Here is a 13,901-nt window from a genome sequence, read left to right as displayed (position 1 = left end):
CTGCAATGTTGGAGAATTTTAGAAAGTCATTCTTCGACAGCAAAACTCCCTAATTTCAAACTTCATAACTGCTTGTTTTGTTGCGTAGTCCTCCGAAAACTATTGAAATGTCAGATCTCGAAGTAAAGGCACATCTTGGACTTGATCCTGTAAGTTAACAGCATCAATTTCTGGAGCTGTTGAAATGATTTCTTATGTATTGAACAAGAAATTCTCCAAGAATGATTTTCCAGGATCCCCTCACATCAAAGATGACAGTTTCAGAAAATATTTCTGGCCTGTCACAGCAAGTTTCACTCCTGTTGCAGCTTTTAGAAATGCAGCAGAATTCAACAGTTTTTCTGTCTGTCCAGCAAAATTCCTGTCACTGACAAGCTTGAACCTAGTCACTGACAAGCTTGAACCTTGTCTTTAAATCGGAGAGTTTTGCACACCCTTCCAGAGATGCCAACCAATAAAAAGTTTTTGTTTGTAGTTCTCTACCACGAACTTTGCCTGGCATTGCAAAACTAGAATCTCATCATTGCTCAATTTTATGAAGTACTCTAGCATCACCACCCTCAAAATCTTGCTGTCTAAAAATTCAACAAGGTGAATTAAGTACTCATAAAGGTAGGTCACTGAATTGAACCATGAGTTCCAATTGGTGAGAAAAGGTGTTGGGAACAGTTTTGGTTAAACTAAAGATTTTTTGAAGAAATCCAAATAGTGTTGAGAAATGCCATATTTGCCTTAGCTACACATTTCTTTAGCATTGTTAGTTCTGTAGACCAGACATTCCCAACTAAATTTAGTTTGTTCGGCTAGCACTGAATTTACAACAAGTGCAAAAAACTGTGGATTTATAATTTTTTGAAATTTGACTGCAAAGAGGGTGAAAAGTGTGCATGTTATTTTTTTTTATAGTATTGTTACGAACGTTAGCAAGGCCACGTCACGCGCAGGTGCAGAGCTAGCCGTAACATGAGATGTGCAGTGCGCACCTGGGTCGCCGCTTCCTCTCCCTCCAGCCCTCACACCCCGCGAGGCGCCATTAGTTTGACATCCGAAACCTGACAACTGCGGAGTAACGCGAGCCGCCAACACGTGTTTCAAGAGATTTTTGTTGTCGTGTCGGCGCGGAATGACGCGACTGGCACCAGCCACGCTCGTGTGAGTTCCAGAAATGGCGGCTGATATATGAAAAGAGGACGTTGGCGTCAGCAAGAGAGTTGAGAGAGAGAGAGAGAGAGAGAGAGAGAGAGAGAGAGTGTGTGTGTGTGTGAGAGTGTGTGAGAGTGTGTGTGTACAGGCAGGAGCTTTCCCGCGGCGGAGCTTCAGGGGCGATAGTGCCGCGGGTGCGGCAGAGTGGCGAAGTCCTTGGACGAAGGTTCCAGGGCAGGGAGTGAGTGAGTTCAGTGGAGTTGGGAGTTTTCCCGCGGCGGAGTTTCTGGTTTATAGAGCAGCGAAGTCCCTGTATGAAGGTTCCAGGGCGAAGAGTTCAGTTCCGGGTTATAGTGTCGCGGGCGCGGCAGAGTTCCAAGCGAAGTTCCGAGCGAGGCGTCGAGTGGGATCTCGGCGAAGGCAAGTGCGTCGACGGGGGCGGAGTGCGGCGACGGAGTCCCGCGGTGGAGATCCATGAGGGGCGCTGCGGCGAGAGTTGCGCCAGAGGTGCGGCCCAGCGAGGTGTGTGGATTGTGAGAAACGAGTGACTGGAGGAGGCAACATTTTTATGTGCAATTGATTATTTGGCAATTATATAAGATTAATTGTGACATAAGTAGTGGCCATCAATAAATCTGTATAGTGATAAAATCTTTAATTGGGATATCCTTTACGAACCCCGCGGTAAATCGTAACAGTATTAAATAATATCTCTAAGTGAATTAAGCAAAAGGTAAGAAAGGGTGAATGGAAATTAACTCATATCTATAATAATAGATCACATGCAAATCAAGCAGGCAATAAAAAAATAAGCAAGAATAACCTACATAATGAGTTTCATACCATGTTTTTATACCATTTTTAGATAGACTGCTAAGGGGTTGAAAAAAGTTTTTGGTTTTATTATTAAATTGATAATCCAGAATCTTATCAAGTGGAAAGTACAGTACAGTACTCAGGTTTATTTAATTAATATTCAAAATCTACCAACTCATTTTTTACCACTTACCGAAATTTAACCCTAGTCCTATCTAATAATCTTATCAAATAATGAAAGATTTTGGTGAATATTACCTAATTAATGTATCTTAAACTTTCACCTCTAAAGTTGTAACAGGGGTGAGTATTTTTAAGAAAAAATAATTATGTAATTCACTAAATTATAATGTTTTATTTGGTAGAAAATATTAAAATTTAACATAAATGAATGTTATTAAAATTTTTTTGGAATTTTACACCTGATGTAATTAAAACATGATGATTTTGAACAGCTATAGCTGTTTTACTAAATCTGTATTTGTGAATTTTCACAAAATCATCCGTGTGGTAAAAGACGGGAGGGGAAAAGATAATTTTTTTCATTAGTACTAAACATAGCTACTAATCTACTAATATATAATGAAATAAATTTGATACCTGGTTTCTTTATTTAAAATAAAGCCTTTTTTTAATTTTTAAATTAATTTAGGTATCTGTAATGAAGTGAAACAGGTAGAAAATTGATTTTAATTAGTCTGTGCATTAAACTAAATTAAAATAAAGTGGAAAAGTAAAATATTACAAAAATCTAAATGGAAATGAGCTAGACAGTTGTTTGACAATTTTCTTTAAAGTTCTTCTTTATGAAATGAATAGTAAGTAGGTGTGATTTCATCAAGGTTAATTCAGCATAATTAATGTATGTATTTTAAAATTTAACAGGCTTACTATGCATTAACACTTAAGAAATTTCAACATTAAAGATTTTTTTTTGTGAATTAGGTTTTAAATAAATGCAACATTTTATTTAAACTTTATTATTTATACTTTTTTACTATAGTAAAATTATAAGCAATATCCTGATATTTGCATGAACGAAGCTCACTTTTTATATTTATATCACAAATCTCACAAAAGTGAAACATTTTTGATCCGTGACTAGCAACTGATCAGACAAAGCAAATTGTCTTAACAGTAAAATGTTGAACTCACATTCTAGAAGACCTGGTTTTGAATCCCTCCCCATCCATTCTGATTTCAGTTTTCCATTATTTCCAAGATTAATTTCAGGCTTCTTACAGATGTGGTGGATTCCTTCCCCAGTTTTCCTGTCTTGTGTCATATTTGTTTGTCTCCTGTAATCTTGTTGTGGACTGACTTTCATCCAAATTATATGTTACGTATATACTAGAGATGCGCGAGAAGTCCTTTTCAAAAACCGAGACGAGATCGAGACAGAAATACTAAAATTCTCGAGAATCGAGACGAGATCGAGAATTAAGTTTTTTTCTTATTTCAAAATTGCAATTTGGTGTCAGTGAAGTTTTCCTCAACTATATTTTAGATACAATAAATTGGGCCCACCCTACTCTTTCCTCTAGAGTTCTTTGTAATTCTTGATGTGCAAATATCAACAGTTTTACATGTATAAGCTATTTAATGAAAAAAATGAAAGGTCTACATATACACTATAGAATATAAATTTACAAAAATGAATCCACAAAAATAAATAGGCCTGCACTGTAGTCACATGAGCATTTCAATAGGCCTATTATTGAAAACAGTCAACTTTATTTGGTAGCTCACATTTAAAATCTGCTGTTAAAAAGACAAGCTGCTCTATATTTTCGGCCAACAGATTCTCTCTTCTGGATGTAACAGTGTTACCAGCACTGCTGAAAAGCCTTTCGCTTTCCACCTGCGTGGCTGGTATGGCCAAATATTTTCTTGCGACTCTGGCAAGAGCAGGGAAACGTGACTGGTTCTGCTGGCACCACACAAGAGGGTCACTTGATCGGGGGATAACATTTTCACCAAGATAAATGGTAAGTTCATTTTCAACTCTTGGTGACTTTACTGAGGAACAGCTTGATTTCTTCAGATGTTCAAAAGTATTCCACAGAGAACAGGTGGCTTCAACTGTATCTGATGGATTTTCTTCTGGAACAGCCACCAACAACCACTTTGAGATCTGAAGTAATACGCTGCACACAAATAAGATTTTCGTGGTCTTGCAGAAAAATGTTTTTGAAGCGTGGGTCAAGTACCATTGCAATCATGTCTTCTTTTACTGTTATGTACAATGGAAACCTAGATTTAATACTTTTCTGAAGAGAGATAGCAAATGCAATTCCAGGGTTTCTTTGATCTTCAACATAGTTAGAAAGTGTTGCCTCAATGCCATACAGCAAAGGTATTTTGGAAGAGATAGTGGGAAATTTAGAGTAACACAGCTCTCCTGTGGCTTGTTCTTTTGGCTGTAACACACTTACTACATTAGCAGCAAGCTTCCACTCACTCAATGTGAAATTTTCTACTGCCATTGAATCTCCTAGATCTGCAGATAAGGGTACCTGCTGCTCAACAAGGCGGGAGAGCATTGTAAACTCACTGTTCCATCTTGTCAGCACCATTCTTAACAGATCGTGTTCAGGTTTAATCAACTTTAGCTGCAGAGCATGAAGCCTTTCTCGAGCAATATTGCTGTGGCGATAATGTCCCACGATGATTGCCCGGCCTTTTGCTAGAAGGTCTGCAACATTGTGTTCACTTTTAACATCTTGAACTGCCAACTGTAGTGTGTGGGCAAAACACCATGTGTGAATCCATGATGTTTTGTTTATGGCAGCTGTGAAATTCTTAGCATTATCTGTAACTACATACAATGAAATTGAATTGGTGGGAAAATTCCATTCGTCTATAGCTGCTGTCAGCTTTTCTTGTATTGCCAGAGCAGTGTGCGAACCTGAAAAGTGGTAATTTCCAAGGCCATGATATTTCAACTCAAAGTCTTTTGTCAAATAGTGACTTGTGAGAGAAATAAAACTGTCCTGCCTTGCGGATGACCACATGTCAGTAGTAAATGAAACAGACTGAAGTCCATCATCAACATCTCTCTTTATTTCTTCTGTAAGTTTGGCTTTTTCTTCACGGTAAATAAATAGACCTGGAAAATGTAGTGCAAGATGGTACTTGATAACCTGGTTCTAATTTATTGAGCAGTCCTTTAAATCCGCGATCCTCTACAATGCTGTATGGCTGAAAATCACATGTAATCATTACACCTATTTTCCTGTCAATTATGTTTTTTCTAGCTTCGCTAACTTTTTGTTTCTTTGTGACACAGTCTTGGATTGATAACTGTCTATAAGAATTTACTTTTTGTTTTGTAGCTTTCTCCTTTGTTAGTTCCAAATAATCCTTTTCGGCGGCTGGATGAAGTTTCAAGTGCCGCAAGAGACTACTTGTTGAACAAGTCGGCGTCTGAATGCGTTTTTTTGCACACTTTGCACTCACCCTCACCCTTTCGTTTTTCATAAAATTTTCAAATGTGCGACAATTTACGGTCTTGAACATTCCCAGAACTATCAGCCACTCTAATAATTACATGTATTAGCGCTGAAAATCACTTTAAAAAAAAAACTGGTACAATCCTTTATTTCCCGGTAATTTAAACTAAACTTAACCCCAAAAAGAAAATAAAAAAGTATTGATCTCTTTCCATAGATTACGGGACACACAAACAGTGAGTGTTCACTTCTTGCCGTATCCGTGCCGTTGTTGCTAGCAATCCAAGCGACGTTCTTTCAAAATATGGTATATTTTTAAAGTGCGACATGTATTGGTGTTCGTTTGAATTGTGAAACGTCACTGTTTTGAAAAAATTTTACGTGAACGTGGAAAATAAACAATAGAACATACACTGTGTTATGTCGGCATGTGGTAACTAATTATAGTTTTTATTTTACGTACCTAGTAGCTCTTTTTTTACGTGTAAGTAAAAACTTCGCTTTATTTAAATGCATAAGTAGACAATCAGAGCTAAGCAATACAAATTCTCTAAATTCTCGGAAATTCTAACATGTTTTCGAGACGAAATCGAGAATATTTTACTCTAGATAATTTCTCGATATTACCGAGACTCGCGCGTCTCTAGTATATACATATATACCATTAATATTCTCATCACTGACTGAATCACTGATGGGCTCTGTAATGCTGTATGAATTCGGTTTTGATGCACTTACATTATAATGTTTTCGTTGATCTTTGCTAACATACTCCTCCTAGCATTGCTGCCGAGTCTGTGACTCAAAGATAATATGCAAAGGGGGCATAGCATCATATTTTGATGAGGCCGATTGTTTCAGCATTTTTCATTGATAAAGTAGCGAGCCGTGGCTTAGTGTTCCATGTTTTGGCCGCTTATATCGGTTTGATATATTTCAAGTTGTTGGCTGCCACTTGCAAATATGAATCTACCAACCACTGTTGGGTTAATTTTCCAGCCATAATGGTAATATTTAATTGATCGCAAATAGATTTTATGGCACATTTGAATTGTAGCATGCCAATGTTGTTGCATACTCTAGTCAATTGAGCATTTTCGTAAGAATCACACTGCCAATATGGTTGCTGTCCTGGTTTACCGTATTTACTCGTGTATAGCGCGCCCTTGTGTATAGTGCGCACCACGATTTTTGCAACAAATTCCAAAGAAAAAAAATTGAAATTTTTTTCCCCATGAGTAAATTTTACTAACATTTTGTGGTACCTGATTATTTAAATTGATGTGTGGTGATGCGTCAGGAAAATACTTAAACTCTGCTGTGTAGACGGAAGATAATGAAGCGCTGTATCGTCACAACTGGTACGTGGGAGGGAGGGAGGGAGGTGTGCTGCGCTACGTTGCTAAGCTGGCGCGGAGAACTAGATGACTCACCGGTCGCTGCTGGGACGAGGAATGGAGGAAGCGAAAAAAGTGGACAAGGGGGGGGGGGGAACTTTTTTTACTAGCTTCAGAGCTGGCTTTCTGTAAAGGGGGGAGGTCTAAAAATAATCAAGAGACCATGATGTGCAAGCTTGCGCGCGCACGTGTGTGTGTGTGTGTGTGTGAGAGAGAGAGAGAAAGAGAGGCCTCGTTGCTTGTGCGTATGTGTGGGGGCTGGCCAGAAACGTCACCCGTCACCCGGCAGTTAACGACTTCCACTCCTCCCCGCCTCCCCCCCCCCCCCACTTTTTTTTTTCCGTGTATAGCGCGCATCCTTATTTTTTTCCTTTACTTGAGGGGAAAAAAGGGCGCGCTATACACGAGTATATACGGTATATTGAATTGAATCCACAGCAAGGAAAATTATTGAACGACCAGAGACAGTTAACATGCAATGTAGTTTTTCAAGAGGTTCTTCATTAAAAACAATTTTTTTGTCAAATATTTTTTTATCATTTCATATAGTAATTTTCATTTGCACAGTGTTAAAAGAAATTGAATTTTTAATAAACATTTGATGTATATTAAATTAAAGTGTTTGTTATATTCATCTTTTTTCAACAACTTTGTGTTAGAAGTGTTTCATTAGTTATATCGTCCATAAAACAATGTTAAAATAATTTCTTTCATTAGTTATGTGTCTTGAGCACCTTTATTTAATATTGTTATGACCTATGTGGGGAGAACTGGGTTCGTAAGGAATAGCCCAATTAAGTTTTATTACAGTTTTATTAATTACCGTGGTTTATCACATAATCGTCGCACTGTTATTTTAGGACATAAAAATTTGGAGAAAAAAAATTTCTCGCATAAATGTTGCATGATGTTTTTAGATTCTGAGCATTAACCGAAATACGAAGTTGTCTAGTGTGTAAATTTTCTTTTAAAGATGTTTTTAACGTTATAACTTTTATCTTTTCATCTTCGTCGCCGTTGTGTACCGCTTATAAAAATGTAGCCAGCGCTAGTTGACATTCATGTTTGGTTATGTTGATTACCGTATAGAGCGTGCGCACGTAGTCGAATATCGATACAGACAGCTCATCAATTGCATGCAACGAGCGCACTCTGTCTGGTGTCGAGTTAACTACATTTGATAGCCCACGCTTTCTCGTGGTGTGTACTTCGATAGTTATGCGCTCCGAACTACGTTTGCATCACAGTTTTGGTTTTTATATTTAAAGTTGAACAAAATGTTTTTGTTGCATGACTTATTAATTTAATTTGTTTGTCGTGCTTTTGTATACTCTACTTTTTAAATTAACGTACTTTCCTTGAATAGGTTTTGTTTTAATTAACTTTACCTAACCAAAAAAAATGCTTTTTTCACCTAATCGTCGCACCCCTACATTTCAAACTTGATTTTAGTATAAAATGTGCAACAATTATGCAATAAAAAACGGGACTATTATTAACATTAATAATAAGTAATTGTACGTAAAAATGTCTGATCACAAATCACTGGCACTTAAAAATGTTTGTCCTCAAGTCACTCAATGTCTGTCAAGTTCCACAGTTCGCATTCCTCACTAGAACTAGGCTCAACAGTGATTCGCCCCTTACCTTGCGCCTGACCACACAAACAGTCTTGCGCCACTCAGTTTCCGCACTCTCAACGATCCCGTCAAACTACGCGTCGCGCCACTCTCGGGGGAGTGGGGGTGTGTGTCTCACCCTCTTCACTGATAAGTTGCACCTTCACTCTCGGAACTCCGGAACTGTTGTGGGACTCGCTCGGAACTCCAGCGGAGGCCGCTGTCGCTGCTTAAGTACTAGTGGGTCATCTTTCCAGAACTTACGAGAGTGGCAGTGATGAGTCGCGTCATCCCGGGCCGACCTGACGCCCGAACAGTCCAGAAGGGCAGAGTCCATTTGCGCCATTCCGCGTGGCGGCCCGCGGAATTCCCAAGGCCACTCAGCGGTAGATAACACCGCTGAGGCAGGACGATACAAGGGTAGCCGTGGGGGGGGGGAGGAGTGGTAGCGACAACCCTTGTGGTCCGGTGGCCAGGTCCACATGGCATGTCGTACGTCAGTGGACCGCACGTGGTCGTGCAGGGCTGCTAGCCAGCTCCGAACCTGGCATCGCGGTCATGTCGGCGAGTGTAACAATATATTGCAGTAAAATGAATTTCCATATACGTATTTTTTTCTCCATTACCAAACGGGTGAAAAATGTAAACAGAATATTTGGTTACAGGTTAACCAGCTTACAAAGAAAAGAATATAGTGACTGAATCAGTAGTGTTTCATTACTTCTGACTGCCTACGATTCTGAAAAATATGTGGTTAAAGGAATACATCATGTGAATATTTATTTCTCATGTTGGTGTGCTTGTTTTCGTTCCAAATATTTACCTTAGATGTAACTTTAACGTAAATTGTGTAGTAGGCACATTAAGCAAAATGGAATTTTGCATTTTAGTCATTCTTAAAATTTACAATATTTACGTGGTGTTTGTTATTTTTTCAAATGTGGTACATCTATATCTCACTTTCCATAAGGTTATAGAAACACTTCTGATAGTAATTAAAACCTCAAAGTTGTACACTGTGCCAAACAGACAACTATGCAGCAGCATGCCAATATAGATTATGATAGAATAAAAATGTAGCAATTTATAATTTTATATTAATGAATTGGTGAAAGTAATTCTGATATATATATAAATTTATTATTTTTCATTAGAGGGGACATCCAAAAGTAGGGGTTGGTCTGATTTTGAGATCAGTCTCTATTTAGTTTAATACCATAATATTTGCATCTTTATTAGGATTGTGATTAAAAAAAAACTACTGTTAGCCTTTCTTTGTGTGGGAAAGTACTCTAAAGACATGAAATAATTATGGGCAAATGGAAAAAAAAAATTGAATGCTTGCAATACCTGCATAGCTTATTTGTTCAATTGTTGATGACTGTTTTGTTATTTTGAAATGTATAAATTGTCTTTTAAGTGTCACTTATATTTTTCACAGGTGGATGAAGTGTGGACGTGGGAACAGTTGTTCACGGAAGTGTCGTCAGAACTGCACAAGGAATGGGAGTTACAGACAGATGATGGTAACAAGACAAGTCCTACTTAACATTGACATACAATACCTAACATTCTCACTGGAGTTCCTGCAGTTTCAGTTTACCACACACTATGATAGGTATTTAGAATGCTGTTATGCAAGTATTTGAAAGGACACTGTCATGTGGGTACTCAAGTAGTTTATTTAGTGAGAAAGGTAGTTCACAAGTCACTGTGATATATCCTTTCAGTGTTGATGCCATTTTCTTTCAGTTTTGGAAGAGGTGGTGTAATTTTGAGCCGGCGGTGGGGTCGCCAGCCACGTAGATTTGATTTGTGTCCGCACTCCGTAGAGCCTCACCCAGGCTAAGAGATGCTTCCTCTCCTCCCCTCCCCCTTCACCCAGTGATTCTTTCTTGGCTTACCCTCTCTTCCCCTCCTGTGCCTGCGCACTGGTAGTTGAGTCTTGCACCAACCCTGCTTCTTGGTCTGGTCACTGAAGAGCAATATGCTCCCCAGTTCATTGGGGCAAGGTCAGCCAATGCATCTTTGTGAGTACTCTGAGTGGTTTTAAATTTCCCATTTAGACAAATTTCATGTTTTGGCTCTGCTCTAGAAAATTCCCTTTGGCTATCACGTGCTTGGTAGAGTCATTTCTTGTTTGTTTGGTTCAGACTCATCTAGCCATGAGTGGTGTATTCACGCCTTTGCGGTTTGTGTTTGCGTTCGTAATGTCGGGCCTATACAGTTTTGCTATAGCCTTTGCGGATCGTGTTTCTTAGAGCAGTTGTCTTTTCATGTTGGACGAGACACTTTTTACATAGCTTCTGGTAAGGGCTATGGTACCTGAAGAGACTTATTCTTTGGACATAGCTGTACCTTTGCACATTATGGCGATGTTTGGTTGATGTCACTGGCACATTTTAACGCTGTGTTACGGGCTTGCGTCAAGAGTGAGCACTTAGAAGGTCACTGCTACGTGAGGCAGATGCTTGCCATCACAATGGTTAGATTGTAGTTGTAAAAAAACATAATTTTTCCTGTTCATGTTTTGTTCTTGTTATAAAAATGTTGCAATTTTTGACATAAGAGAGGATAGACAGCATTTTTTTTGGTTTGAGTTGTGAACAAACACGTCTTAAAGTAACATGAGAGCCTGTAGCACTGTTTATGCTTTGGAGTTGCTTTGTTCATGTTTTGCAGGCTGTGGTTCGTGGCAGCTATTTGAACATGTACAAGTATGCTTAAATTAATGTTTGTATTGTATGATTCTCAAGAACTGTAAGGAAGGGTAAGTCATAACAGTTAAATACTATTTTGTGTAAACCAATATCACCAGTTGGCCAATACTAGGAGCCAAACTTTAATTCTTAAAAAATAATTAAATCTCCAACTCATGCAAATAAAAACTAGCTATGTTGAGTGCCATAAACCTAAACTAATATCAGAAAAATTTTATGCATAGGTATAATTATTTGATATTAACTTCAATTTTATAGCAGTTACACCTTTATGACATTAACAAACCAGAATAATTTTTTTGACTGTTAATATGAAGTCAGCAATCACAGACTATTAATTACAGTATCTTACCGTATATTCAGCTTAGTAGTAACAAGAGTAATTCATTCCATTAAAATAGGTGTAAATATTTCAATAGTTAAATTGTTTGATAATATATTTGTTATTTTACCAAGTTTGACTAACACGGAAGGAGTAACTAGACCTCTGGGATTAAAAAAATTTACTTCAAGTTGTGGACAAAAAGTAACTTTAGACAACTTGTGATACCTTTAAATCTGATAACATTTAACTTCGATGAATAGATGATTTCGAACGTAAGTTTCTTATCAATGACAGAAGAATAAAATATAAATTTAGATCACATAAAAAAAATTTGAACTAGTAGTGGACTAGGACCATAATGCGAACAGTCAATTTAAATCATTAGTTTCACTCTAGCTAAATTATTATTCTGATCTGGCGAAACACAAAAATTCAAATTGCTACAAGAAAACCAACCTTGAATTAGTTCTCAATTCTAAGAACTGTTGCTAGCGAAGCTGAATCACCGTCTTAATCCAGAGACACCTTATGAAAAAGTCTATGACGACAGCTGTGGACAGAATCGAGTATACCAGCGACCCCTCATCGTACTGGAACTGGATCAGTGTCTTTCACCGTCGTCATTGTTGCACATCAGCGCCATCAGTAGTATGGACTCTGGGAAATCTGCAGTAACTCTTGTTTTGGAACTACTCAGTATTCTCAGTCAGTATTTTACAATTTTTACCTAACTTCGTAGTTCTTGAGATCATGAATTAAAACATTACTTTTCATTACTCTTAGAAAAATTAAAGGTAACAGTTTCTACCTTTATAGTAATGTGAGACAGCTCACAGGCAATTTTGAAAGCTGAGGACTGACTGTTCATTTTCTTGTATTTGGAAATTTTAGCTCCAGTTAGGGTAATTGATTCGTGAAACATACCCAATGAGTTCATGTTAATTTCTCCAGCTTGTTATTTTTCACGTATTCTTCTGTATGTTACTAGGTGTTTCATAATTGGCCATTCGTGTTTGTCCTTAAGTAATTTTGTATCACTGCCTACTGAGTCTTTGGTGTTACATGAATGTTTCTTGTTCTTATATCTTGTAAAGAATTAAGTCGTAATGTGACAAAGATGTGCATTTATCTACGTTATTGCAGGTGCAATGGACTTAGTCTAGAGAAAGTTAGTAAAAGAGCTTAATGAAGGTGTTCACATGGCACATATGTTTATCATTTTCTATTCTAGTGAAGTTTGTTCAAGGTGCTTTTGAGACTTATTTTTATTTATATTTGCAAGAATTTAATGTCTCATTTTATGTATGAGACTAGATACTGTTTCACCCATGCTTATGAATATGTATTATTAAATGTGAGCATTTTTGAATTTATTGTTTTCTCTTTATAGTACTTTTTCCGCCCTTCTTACCGTTGGAGGCCCCTCTTGGGAGCAAGCAGTTGTGATTGATGTGCAGAACATGTAAGGGACAATCGGCCATGGGCATAGGCCCTAACATGTTTTGTCATGCAGGGGTAGGGAAGGGGCTTGTTGAGACTGATTGCTGCCTACGGCTTCAATTTTATAAATACTAGGTCTGTGTGAATATTAGGGTTTTTAGTTTGAATCGAATACGAATACCAAATTATACTCGTAAATGAAAATAGAATTTTAATAGTAAGAATAAGAATTAAATCCAACAAAAAAAATTTTTTTACATCATGTAACAACTTCTGGAAAATTAGGCAAATAATACTAAAGTGAAAGGTTGGTTACAATAATTATATCGAAAATGTTTGTTAACATATTTAAATCATGAAATAAAAATTATTTTTAATTATACATCTAACCTAACTTATCTTAACCAACCAACCTTCCATTTTGCCTTATTTTCCAATACGTGCTACTCTCCATATCGATTCAGAAAATTTTTGCAAACAGCAAAATACCATGAAAACCAATGCAATAAATTTCTTGTTAAATGTGAATCTTTTTTCAAATGTTGTAGTCACAAATTAGAAATTAATCTTACATATAAAATTCTCGTGTCACAGTGTTACCATACTCCTCCGAAACGGCTTGACCGATTTTTATGACATTTTGTATGCATATTCAGTAGGTCTGAGAATCGGCTACTATCTATTTTTCATACCTCTAAGTGATAAGGGTTGTCCACCCCTAACTTTTTTATTTTTTGGACAAAATTATTTTATTTTTTTATAATGTGGCATTAAAAAATACACACAACCCTAAATTTTCACCCTTCTATCACCATCCCCTAATTTTTAATAGAATTTTATATTTTTCAACTCTGGTCGATAGCTGATCAATTAACACTTGATCAACCTTCCCAGCCAGGGGTCTACCCGTGTCACTTCTCACCCCGTAAACAGCACGGAGTAGGGATGAGACCGAAGCCGGTCTCCTGTTTCTCTCACACAATAAGCCT

General features: G+C 37.5%; 1 protein-coding gene across 2 annotated transcripts in view; it reads left to right on the top strand.

Annotated features, from left to right (window-relative positions):
* The window catches only part of LOC134531058 (intraflagellar transport protein 43 homolog A), a 62,483-nt gene extending 48,787 nt beyond the window's left edge, over positions 1-13,696 (top strand). Inside the window, exon 8 of one of the 2 annotated variants that reach the window (XM_063366573.1) lies at positions 9,869-13,696. In XM_063366573.1, coding sequence (XP_063222643.1) covers positions 9,869-9,876 — 8 coding nt within the window. In that variant the 3' untranslated portion in view covers positions 9,877-13,696. The remainder of the gene's footprint in view (positions 1-9,868) is intronic. The other variant, XM_063366572.1, reaches the window with a different exon arrangement.
* The last annotated feature ends 205 nt before the right edge of the window (positions 13,697-13,901 follow it).

The sequence above is a fragment of the Bacillus rossius genome, chromosome 3 (genome assembly GCF_032445375.1).
Source record: "Bacillus rossius redtenbacheri isolate Brsri chromosome 3, Brsri_v3, whole genome shotgun sequence".
Classification (NCBI taxonomy): Eukaryota; Metazoa; Arthropoda; class Insecta; order Phasmatodea; family Bacillidae; genus Bacillus; species Bacillus rossius.
The sequence above is the reverse complement of the archived record's forward strand: the minus strand, read 5'-3'. Positions and strand labels throughout refer to the sequence as shown.